We start from the raw sequence: 12,648 nt of genomic DNA, 5'->3' as shown, positions 1-12,648 counted from the left end.
CATGGACTGGCACAACCATACAAAGCCTGTGTTCCATCGGTATAGCATTGATTCAGTGGAGTAAGATTCTCAGCATGGAATTTCTTCACTTCCTGACAATTACACATTATAGGGCAGGTAAGATTTATTTGAGTGATAAATGCTTCTTTTGTATGATAAAGAATAATGAACTTATCTGGGGCAGTGGGTCAGAACTGTTTTGTAAGTGTATAATTCCATTTCTTTGCATGTAAACTTAGGATTTACATAAGTCTTTAAAATATCTACAATCATATCTCAGGGAATTCCAACATGCCAAATTCATAATTTAGGAACTTCTAAAGAAATATGTTGGAGGAATAATGTACTGACACTTCGGAGAAAGCAGCTTTTTATAGAGAAATGTTTTCTGAGTCAGCTCTTTTCCTAATTCTAAACTAAAAATGCAATCTCAGCTTTTCTCTGCTATATTGCTTTAAGGTTTATGTATTCTTCAGCTGGTCACTATTGTTAATAGTCAACATTTTGTATCATTATATAGCTTATTTAAGAAGATGATACCATCACTTATTTTTATGATACATTAAATTCAATAAATTTAACTTAGGACGAAAAATGCAATATTGATTTTGGCCATAGTCACGAAACTATTTTGTCTCTTGGATAGATCCTGGATTGTTTTATTATGAGTTACTCTAAGCTTTGGAGCAGCAAAATATATGTGTTTTAAGGTTGGTAATGATAAACCTTATAAACACATATTCATATACATATACACACGTACACACATCATATGCACGCATCCACAGATGTACATATCTTTAAAGAAAGAAAGCAATACAACTGTTTTCTGAGTATATTTTTTTCTCTGGAATGGTTACTTTTCCAAATTTCAATTCAAACTTTTTTTTTTTAAATTTTAAACCATTCCATGTTATCTCTTTATTGCAAAAAGTCAACATGCATCTTAGAAATTCAAAGTGTAATCAATAAAACAAACATTACATGTATGAATTTAAATGTATAAACAGTTAGAAATCCAACAATATCTCCTAATGTACTATTACACAAGTTCACAATCTTGTAAAAACTATAATACAAGTTAATGTACATTGAGAGGAATTTAATATTCCTTTTCACATGATTTCATTAAAAATGTTGAAGCATCTCCACTGTAAGTGGGCGATTATGGTTTCTTTGTTTTTGAAGTTTCAGATGCTGTGCATTTTTATATGTAAAGATTAAAAAATACACCACAGTTAAACCAACAGTTTATATAGTAGTAGCATTAATATTTGTAAAGCTTTAAGGGGATGATTTACTGAGCATTTACATTATGACATTCTTCTTAATGCCAATAGAGTGATACATTGCTAAGTGGTTAGAAAGGGATATTTTTTTATATATATTTATATAGTAAAGTTTTATTAGAATACCTAGCTTTCAAGGTACTTTGCGGGTGTATTTATACTATGCTTTTTGTTATGGCTTATGATTATGAAAAGGACAATTTCACAGCAGGTGGTACCAGAAGTTACCCAGTAACACAATTGTTTTTTTTAAACCAAGTTCTAATACACAACACAGGGAGTTTCATAGCTACATCAAAATGAAGGTCACTTTGAACTAGTTTCCTATTTTCTTTTTAAGTGAGTTACCACTATGTGCCCATTACTTACATCCTCAGTAACACAATAGTATGCTTTCAATACATAAATTTAGGGGCACAACTCAGTTTTGTGCTTCTAGGCTGAGAAATTACATTTAAGTTGTCATTAGAGGATTCATGTGTGTCAACTTATACTGAAAAAAACAGGAAAGAAAGCAAAGATGGGAAAAAGTTTAATAAATCTCTCTGTTAGCCTCATCTCTTCTCCATGAAAAAAGCTAACACTTTTGAGTAAAGATATTCATTCTCTCCTGAACAGCATGCTAACAAAAGTTATCTAAAACCATATGAAAAGGAATCCCATCCAGTCTAATTGTTCCAAAAGCTACGGAAATTTCTCTTACAGCTTCGTTCAGTCAACTGTAATCTTCTAGATACAAAAATACAAGAATTCTTATGGAAATCTAGATGCTGGTAGTTTTTAGTACACAAAAAAGCAAAAATATTTACAAAATTATACAGTTCTAAGAAAAAACCCTGTACAATATATATATATATACATACATATATATACATATATATATATATATATATATATATATATGAAATATATATATATCTATACACACACGCATATATATATATATATATATATATATATATATATATATATATAAAAAGAAATATATATATATCTACACACACACACACACACACACACATATTATGTATGTATGTATGTATGTATGTATGTATGTATATGTATCTCTATATATGTATACATAAACCCTTTGTTCCCTCTATTATTAACTAACTGTCCAGATTCAAGCGTTTTTCTTGCTGGGTCAATATATGTGATGGCTACATACTGAGCCATAAGCATTCTAAAGATATCACAGGCAACGGGAGAAAAGCAAGGCTTTGCCTGTTAAAGAATGTGCAATATTCGTGCTTTATTGTCATAACTTAATTCACTGAGATTCAACATTAGTAGGAATGTAGCAATAATCTAGAACACAAAGGCCTTTACATAAAGGGCAAATAAGAGCTGGTGGCATCCTCTCTTATTCACTTATGGATGGAATTCAAATGGGATGTGCTTTTATAACAATGTACATAGTTCCCAAAATGGGAGGAAGGGAAAAAAAAAGTTCTGGTAGCAAGACCCGAAACTTGAAACCTAATTAGGGTGTTCGGTCATTTAGATTCAAGTACCACTATGCTAATCTGAATGTAAAAAACCTGAAAGATACAATTAAATTTTTGAATTAATGAATGCAGAGGTATCATGGGAATTGATAATAGTAATGTTTGCCTTGCTTCATCAATCTTAACTTAAATGCAGTGACATCATATGCTCCTTGCATAACCTGCTGCTCTGACCTATGGCTAGGATGGGGATAACAATGGCCCTTCAAGTATTTCTAAACTGCTCTCCTTAAAGTCACAGTCAGCATGTCCTATATCTGGGAGCTGTATCAGACAGCTACACTTCCTCACTGCTGACTATGAGACACAGCGTACAAAAGCACTAAGAGATGACTCGCTGGAGGACATATTTATATTTAATAGCAGCAAGAGACATGGGTTATAAAGATCTATTGCCCTTGCAGTAAAAAAAAAAGTAACAAACTCTACCAAATCTACACCATGAACCACCGGTATTCGGTGTTTTTTTAAAAAAGGGGGAAGACTAGACACATTTTTATCAGCATACAGATAAAAAATGCTTAAATCAGTGTTTTACTTTTTTTCCTCAACTCAACGTTAATTTTTAATGTGTTATAACATGAACCTACAATATTATTCTAAGTGCTGGCTTAGTATCTATTATTTTAAATCAAGATTGTTTTTGATTTGCAATTCTGTGGGTTGCAGGAAATATATTACTTGGAACAGTGCATTGGCTTTTCCTTAAAAAATAAAATGCAGCTATTAATTACCCTGAAGCGAGTTCTATAGATAGGGCATTTTCAAAACAAGAAATTTCACATTACCAATACTGTTAAAAATATTCCTGCTGTTGTCATTTTAAATAGATTTTAAGGCCGATACGTTCCACTGAACTAAAATGTGAAATCAGAGCAGAAGTAGTTGGTTAGGTGCATTCCTAATGGCAATTAAAATGTTTAAAGATGGGAAAGAAATAAAGAAATCACTATCACCAATGCTATTATTATTCTGATAACCATATTTCAAATAGTGGAATATATGAAAAACAGCTTGTTCACAAACATATGTGCAATTCCTGATTGTTTTTCAGTCGAGATTTACTTAAGCTGCCTGCCATCCAATGAAAGGAATTCTAAATTAACTATGAAGTCATTAATATTTAATAAAACAAATTGATACTTTAAAATCAGAATGAACAAAGGTTGGGCTTGAAGGACTGATATATTTCACTTTTATAAGATCACAACCATTTTTACAGCTTTGTAGAAGCTCTGGGCCTTTGGCTGATCATAGCTACTTGCTTGCTAAGTTTACATATCAAACACATTTGTTATCTTAATGTATATATTTATAAAAAACAAAAACAGATTTTTGGCTCATGGATTTCCTTTAAATATTTTTTTAAAAATTTGAGTTCGAACAATTCAAAAATTATATGCTTCCTCTTGAAGTTTCATCTTCTCCAAGAGCGGGATTCATCTTCATCTTCATCTTCATCATCATCATCTTCAGGTAGAAATAAATCTGATGTTTCTGTCTCCTAAAGAAAGATAAAATTTAATGTGGTTATAAAATTATAGTGATTTTAGTCTTTCATAAGGACTGTAAAATACATTTCTTCTTGGAATGATCTCCAGAGAAATCTAGCCACTTTGGAATCAACCATGCAAAGAAATACTAACAAAAATTCTAGCTGTGAAATGGCAGCAATACTGAATACTATGAAATCAATTAATTATATTTATTTATCAAATTTAGAGATCACCATCTCATTCTGGAAAGAGTACAAGTAAAACATTTTTTAAAGAAATACTTGTCTAATGCTTGATTCATCCTGTAATGGGCTGTGAGAATAACCTTGGCAGAAAGGACAAAGGAGGAAGAACAGCAGCCTGGAGAATGGCCAGACAGGAGATACCTCAGCCCACAGAAGGAATGAGGGTGAGATAACATGTCAGAAGGGAAGAAGTACTCTTAGACTTGAAAGATTCTGCTACAGTAACCTTACAAATAAAGGTAGTGTTTATAGGTTTTGGTTTCCTCTTTGGACTAACTCATTTCAAGTAGCTTTACTTATAATATTAGCAAATTATAGATCAGGAATATTTCATAATAAAACACAGTCTACTAATTTTTTTTAAAAAATATTTGCTATCAATTGATGCCTTTCAAAGTATTAGCATTAAAATGTTTGTATGCAAATATTATTATTAGCAGTACATGTACATATCACATTGCGTTAGTTTAAAATTCAGCATAATTTACAACAGAATAATGAAAATGCAGAAACATAAATTAAAACATAAAATAGCATTCATTACAAAGTTGACGGCAGAAAGATAATAAAAGTAAAAGAGAGCTATGCAAACAATATTTGTAGAGGGAAGGCATGATGAAGAGACAATCTTCAATAGGTGGCTGAAATATGTAGATGTACCTGTAGGTGCCTCATGAATGCATCTACTGATTTGCTTTATATTCTGTTTTTGTTCAGGGTGATGTACATAATATTCCTCCTAATTATCCCCAGAGGCACCACCACAAAGAAGTCCCAAAGGTGCTTTTTCAAGTGACAACTGGACTTCTTCAGCTGTGAAGAAACTGAAGAACCTTCTTGGATGAGAAGCGAAATGTCTTCAAGGAAGTCCAGTTGCCTCTTGAAAAAGCACTTTTGGGACAACTGAGAATCTCCATAGATACTACAGAAAACTCCTAATTGTCAGGAACCACAAAATGGCATTCAATTCTTCAAGACATCCCCACAAGGATTTTTGAACTATCTGTAATGGCAATGGTTACTATCTGTAATGTCAGATACCCTCTTAAGGCGTTCTAGTTCAATAGCCAATTGGCAACCAAGGCAGTTACGTCAATAGGGTTCTAACACATGCACAATCTTTGCTTAGTAACCTTGCTGCTAGAAATTCCTGATGATCATTCCAGCAGTTTCACATTGATGTTAAATCCCATGGAGAACAGAACAATGGCTTATGGCTAGACTAACATATGCTAATTAATCCTAGTACTCTCCTTTCACATGTCAAAGAAACCAGAGATGTCCAAGCAGGATCAACAGAGCTGTATTCCATTTGTCATGTTATAAAATAGTGAACATATTGCTTATTCTGTGTTCTCAAACCAGGCGTAAACTCAGACGGAAAAAACACAATAACAATAAATAACGTTGACAAGACCATTTGAATCCATGGAGATTACTACAGGAATGAGTTTGCTTTCTTAAGGCTGGCAGTATCATTCCAACATGGAAGAATACATGACAATATCCATTATTTATTCTATCAACTCTTTTCAGTTAACCTATATAAGCAAAGGAAGCTAAAAAATCTGGACAATATGTGGAAAACCCAAGAGTTAGAACCAACTTGTCCATAAACCTTAAATATTTTAAAGAGCTCCACTATATGGTCATTTGAGAATGTAACAAAAGCCACAAGGCAGATATGATTATATGCATTAATTCATGCTTAATTGCCTCTTAATTACACTATTTGCATTCTTGCCACCTTCCAGTTTAATTCATTATTGAGAGGTCCCCAGAAATCCAAGAAGCTCAGATGCCAAAATATTGGAGAAACATTTGAGGGTGACTGTACAAACGATACACTGATATTTCCCATTCCTAATGTCAATAAGGTCTTGAAAGAAATATTGGATTTGTTTTCTGAATTTTTTTTTTTCAAATGTTTACAAACCCATCAAATTCCCTAGGTCTCAATGGGAGACAACCTTAAGTGATCAACAGATGATAGAAAAGCAATGGTGAACTTTACCAGACATTGGCCATGAGAACTGAAATTTCCCTTCCAACGTAACCTCTTCATGACTTGAAGCAAAACTAAATCAAAGATATGCATCTCTCTATTACTGAATCTGATGACAGCTCAAGATAGACTTATAACTGTCATACTATATGTTTCCCTGAGGGCTTCTCAGGATGAATACTGAAGTCTACCAGGATCATTGTTCTGGGATCAAAAGCATATCTGAAAAAAAAAAAATTCAGCAGGTTTGGCAAGAGAAATGATTGGGCAGCATAATAGGCCCACTAGCTTGTTGTTTCAGCATCAAGTACAGTCTTCATAGTGTGATCTGATGAGTTTTCATAGTTTTCTGATGAGCAAAATGGAATTCCTATTGACCAGAGCAGATTGACCATCAGTTCATGTTGCTGCTGTGTACAGCAAAACCAGCTAGTTTTAAAGAAATTTTAAAGGACAAGCTATTCAAACATTATTCTAATACCTCTTCCTTGGGCTCTTCCTCCTCAGTTTCTGTAGACACAGAGGGTAATTTAGGTTTATGCCATGATATCTGAAGTCGTCGGTCTTTAAACTTTAAACCTTGATTGGCAGCCTAAAATGGAATATTTAAGTAAGAAAACAATGTGTGTTATATACTAGGATAAATCAATGGCTATACAGCATGTCAGAAAGATCTCTATTAACTCTACAGTGATTGATCAAAACTCTTTGCATTGTATAATCATCACTTTCCATATGAGCAAATCTAAATTCTTTTCTGATAATTTAAGTTAAATATTAGTAACTGGCTTATCCGTTTAAACAGAGCAACAGGATTTAAACATTTAATGCCTGAAAATAGTTCATCTGAAACCAGTATATATTTGCTGGTACTTTCAATTACAGAATATGTTTGCCTTAAAAAAACTGGATATAGAGAGTCGTAAAACATTCCTTAAAAATTTAAACCATGTTTACATACGTTTTCAGCTTCAGAGCGGGATTTAAATGTCAAAACAACACTTAAAGGAGATTCCTCCTCTTGAAGGCCTTCAATATCTCCAAATTGCTGAAAACACAAAAGATTGAGATTTACTTTCTTTCACTGCTAAAAAAAATAACGATCAATGTATTGTTAGTGATTATACATAGACAACCTGATGCCTTCCAAATGTTTGGACCTTAAATTTCTAATCACTGGTTCAAACTTAAGATGGTCAATGGGAGATGTAGACCAAGACATTTAGAAAACCTTTGGCTTTGCTATAAGAATTTGCTATAGAGAAGCCTTTGATCTTTCTCAATAAAATTCATGTTCTTGGACAACAATCTTTTTTCTTAGTGTTTTAGGAACCATTTTAGTCCCCAAATATATAAGAAAAGTATACATAATTGCTCATAAACTAATGCCAGGGTGATAGCATGAGAAGATGTTTTTCAAAAAACATCATTTTGGTTGCAAATCTGATCCTATGTGTATTTTATTTTAAAAGAATTTCTGTGGTGTTTAATGGAGCACATTCTTCATCAGGCACATATAATGTTTTAGCCAGAGTTTCTAAATTATAGTATCTTTGAAACTCAAATTAAGAAATAAATATTTATTTATATAATTGATGTGATACTTATTTTACATTTAGAAATGCTTTTCAACTATGTCCTTGTTTTTGAGAAATTTTAAGCAATGAAAGAGAAAGTGGTGGTTCAGACAAAAACTGTTTATCAAATTGCTATTTGTAGTTGGTAAAAAAAAAATCACTTAATTGTCTGTAAAGAATCAAATCTGTGATAATTAGTTGGTATTAACCTCCAGCATTAAAGCAAACTGATGTTGATAGTTAGGCACATTCACTGGAGTGTAAAGGCAGTGAAAGTTACATTAATTCCATAACTAACAAACATCGGCAAGATTGTCCAGTTAACAGTTCCACTTACGGATATTAAAAAAATATACTGAACAACATATGGTCAAATGATTAAGTACAGATAAGTACTAAAACAATGCCTGCAGCTGTAATTGAAGTGAAGTTAGTTCACTTTTAGGACACTCATGTCTTTATATTATTCTAGAACACTGCACAGAAACTGAAGTATATTTAGTTTTAGTTACAAACTGCTAACTTACTGAGAAATGTTGCAGCACTTCATCTTTCTCTTCTTCCACAAAGCCTCCAATTGTTAGTGCTTTGGGGCGGTGGTCCACTACCATGTGATTCAAAATACCTCTTCCTCTCCCTCCACGACCTCTTCCTCTTCCTCTAGTTTGAGCTGACATCGCTTTTCCCCGACCAACAGGTAGGATTCCTAAACGAGCCGCCTGGGCAAAAGGAATATACGTCAATTGTTTGTGGATATTGTGGATACCTAACACCAGAATCAAGATAGCACTCTACTCTACAAACTTACCTCCACCTGTAATTGACTAAGTTTTTTTCTCAGTTCAGTTGTATCTTCCCCAGAAGACAATCTTTTATGTAAGTCCAATTCTGCATCTAAGAGTTCTTTTTGTGCCTTTGAAAGGAGAGAAGTGGTAGCAAAGAATTCATTTATTTTCTTCTACATTTTTATACATTATCACTTAGGTTTCAATTTCTCAATATTCTAGGGAAAACATCATGATAAGTTGTATCTTATGGGATTTGGGAGGGGGGAATTCCAAAATGTGCAAAATAGCAAAAACTAAATAAATCTATGTTAAGAGATATAACCAAAAGAATGGATGTAATACTAATATAGTGCTGATTCAGACCACATAAAATGTCTTGGGTAATTAGTGGTCTTAGATAAAAATCTGAAGATTTCAGTTTTGACTGAACAATGAAAAGAAATATGAAAGATATATAACAAAATTAAAATATTGAAAGAAGTAGCACCTTTTATAAATGCCTAAATTCATGTAATAGTTTGTAAGCAAAAGCTACTTCTTAGCCATAGGCATTGCATCAACTGCATATTTTAAAATAGAAACATGTTAAAACAATTGTATAACTTACTTCAGTTTTAGACTTTAGCTTTGATGTTGTAGAAACAACAGAGGAAGTTTTTAATTCATCTTTTAACTGAGAAATTTTTCCTGTTAGCTCTTTCAGAGTCTTCATTATCTCTGCTCTTTCTTCTGGTTTCATGGTTTTATTCTTTTCCAATTTTGATATTAGCATCTATGAAAGTCAAAATAAAAATACCATGCTATTCTGAAAAGATTTTACACACAATCCATTAAATATGTTTACAAGTTATGTACAAACTTTAAACTTAGAAGTTAATGTTAAACAATTCAGTCATACCTTTTGACATTCTATTTGTTTCTCCAACATTTCCTGCTGTTTCTTTCTCATGTCTTGTTGCAATTTCATTGCCTCCTACCAAGAAAAAAAACATTAAAGTAAAAATGGTTGACCTTACTTATATACAATAAAGAAATATAAATCTTATCTTTAGATCAGGGGTCGCCAACCTTTTGGACCTCAGGGACCACCAAACTCATAATTTTAAATCCCAGGGACTATTAGCTGGTTCTGTGGGTGTGGCCTAATTTTTGGGCATGGCTTAGTGGTCATGTGACTGGGCGGTCATGGCTTGCATGTAAATATTGTAAATATTTATATAAATATTGAATTTTTTATAAAAAAAGAGCAACTTTTACCCAAAATCAGGCAAGCAGGCAGGCAGGTTGAGTTGCTCACAGAATCACAGATTCATTCAGAGATCTATCTATCTGCCATTGGCTAGCTCAGTCTGTCACATAAAATTTGTTTACAAGCAAACTCATAAAATTTGCTAGCAAGCAAACTCACAAAATTAACTCACAACACACCATGTATGTAAATATTGATTTTTTTTTATAAAAAAGAGCAGGCAAAGCAGATTGAGTTGCTCACAGAATCATTCAGTGATCTATCTGCCATCGACTAGCCCAATCTCTCAAATTTGCTTGCCGTGAGTCTGCACTGAATAATAGAACCTTCAGTCCTAAGGGAGGTTCCGCTGTGCTTAAAAGCAGAGCCGAAGATCTAAAGACTAGCTAGAAAGCAAGAAATCCAACCATTTCCTGCTTCCTAGCTAATCTAAATCTCCCAGGACAGCAGAACAGATGATGGTCGGAAAAAGGAAAAAAAGGAATTTAGCAGGCCAGTTTGCTGGGTAAGGAGTGAGTGGGCAGGGAGGGTTCCCGCGGGCCGTGTGGGCGGTACAGCCTTGTGTTTCTGCGCAGCCTGGATTAATTGCTTTGGGGGAGGGGTGCTCTGGGGTGAGATTTCTTTGTGGCCCATCAAAATTTTCTCGCAGCCCTCCGGTTGGCGACCGCTGCTTTAGATGATCCAAAACATTGTCATTTGGATTATGCTATTTTCTTCTGCAGCATTGTAATTCCTTGTAAAACAGTAATTATTTTTCACCACTGATACAACCAAGGTTTGGTTTCAAATAATTCAAATGCAGATTGGGATTCATGTCTTGTGGAAAGCTGCTCCTACTGACCTTCATCCTACATGTCAACAAAGAATATCTATAAATAGCTTCAGGTTTATATTCAAACTACCCTGTAATGTGCCTCAATGTGGCAAACAGTGCTCTAGTCGTCTCTCACTTTCCTACAACTGTAATCCTTCAATGTTGAATTAATGTATTTTTTTTAATTACTCTGACTGAGTTTGAAACCCAAGCTTCTTCTTTCTTATGAGATGATGATCTTCTGTGGACTTCAAATGCCAAGGAACAGTGGCAGACTTTACAGTGTTTGGATAAGATTATAAAATCAGATATTATATTCAGTCATAATTCTCCCAACCAAAGAGTAAACCTGAAAGAACTATCTGAATATTTCAAGAAACAATTCTTCATGTGGTTGATGCACATCCTATTCCATTCAAAGGTTACAGCTATTAAATACCCTGTAATTATATGTTGTTACCTGTTTCTTTTTAAGAACTTCTTGGACATCATGAGATTTATTTCCTGTACCAGACTTATTTCCTGTCTTCATACTCGAAGAGCTGTAAACCATCTTTGTATGTGACGTTGAAGAAGGAAACATCTGAAAGCAGCAATTATGACAACACATTAATGGTGCCATTAAACTTTGTGCTACTATTTATTTATGGTAATTATTTTAAAAGATCAAAACAAACATCCTCAGAAGGTATTTTTCTGATTATGCAAGGTTGAAATTTAGATTGTCTATTGGTGCCACTACAATACCAATGACAATTGCAACTTACTTTGCATATCCATCCAAATTTGATCAGAAGTAGGTTTAAATTAAAAAAAAGCTAAAGTCATCATATTTAGAAACAGAAGATAAACTGGTGGCTATAGTAAAACTATTTATTCTAATTTAGGTAAGCTATTCCTCCATTTAGAAATGATATGAAGTACCAGAACACCCTAAAATTTAATAATTGTGAACGAATACACTATACAAATCTTTTTCAACCTAGTGTTTTCCTGCAGGTATAGAGTCCATTTTTCAGATTAACCAATGCCATTTCACGCAATCAAATCCAGCCAGCGGGTGCAAGCCGATGACTTTCATATCTCACATTGCATTCTGCCATCTTTGCTTTGGTTTTCTACGCAGATATTTGCCATCAATGTTAAAGTTGTGAGCACTGCAGGTGACAATATTGGGTGTTGTTTGTAGTATGTAGCACAAACACTGCAGGCAGTTTTCCCACATTTTGTATTATTGGTGCAATGTTCATCTGCTGCGGACTTATCATTGCTGATGTGGTCAAAAAGGGAAATGCCGAATGACCAATGGAGCATGCACACCTCCATGTCATGGAAAGGGCATTCGGCACTATTCAAGCATTACCAGTGGACCATCAATTTATATTCTTTCAGTTTTAGATGAATTGGCCTATGCCTATTGAAGAGTCCTGCAGTGATCTTCCTTCTCCGCAGCCATGTTGCATTCATCTTCGCATACGTACTACCTCATTAATGCCACCATCACTTTTCAAATAGGATCCTAAGTAACTTAAGGAGTTTGTCTCACTAGATCTTTGCTGCTGACCTGGATAATGGAGGTGCTCTGATTGGTCTCGAGATATTTGGTCATCCTCATAGTGAGATGCAAACGGAATTGGTTAAGATGATCATTTTCAGTGTCTAGATACCGTGCTGCAG

General features: G+C 33.8%; 1 protein-coding gene across 5 annotated transcripts in view; it reads right to left on the bottom strand.

Moving 5' to 3' along the window:
- Positions 1-825: 825 nt before the first annotated feature.
- Positions 826-12,648, bottom strand: part of RBM27 (RNA binding motif protein 27) — a 41,046-nt gene continuing 29,223 nt past the window's right edge. For all 5 annotated transcript variants that reach the window (XM_087924490.1, XM_026696407.2, XM_087924491.1 and 2 more), the window contains 8 exons: positions 11,432-11,554; positions 9,807-9,881; positions 9,516-9,680; positions 8,929-9,033; positions 8,648-8,839; positions 7,505-7,591; positions 7,025-7,135; positions 826-4,301 (listed from right to left, as the gene is read on the bottom strand). In XM_087924490.1, coding sequence (XP_087780616.1) covers positions 4,215-4,301; positions 7,025-7,135; positions 7,505-7,591; positions 8,648-8,839; positions 8,929-9,033; positions 9,516-9,680; positions 9,807-9,881; positions 11,432-11,554 — 945 coding nt within the window. In that variant the 3' untranslated portion in view covers positions 826-4,214. The remainder of the gene's footprint in view (positions 4,302-7,024; positions 7,136-7,504; positions 7,592-8,647; positions 8,840-8,928; positions 9,034-9,515; positions 9,681-9,806; positions 9,882-11,431; positions 11,555-12,648) is intronic.

The sequence above is a fragment of the Pseudonaja textilis genome, chromosome 2 (genome assembly GCF_049901715.1).
Source record: "Pseudonaja textilis isolate UNSWEBS1 chromosome 2, rPseTex1.2, whole genome shotgun sequence".
Classification (NCBI taxonomy): domain Eukaryota; kingdom Metazoa; phylum Chordata; class Lepidosauria; order Squamata; family Elapidae; genus Pseudonaja; species Pseudonaja textilis.
Note: the sequence above shows the minus strand (reverse complement) of the source record. Positions and strands in the feature narration are given on the sequence as shown.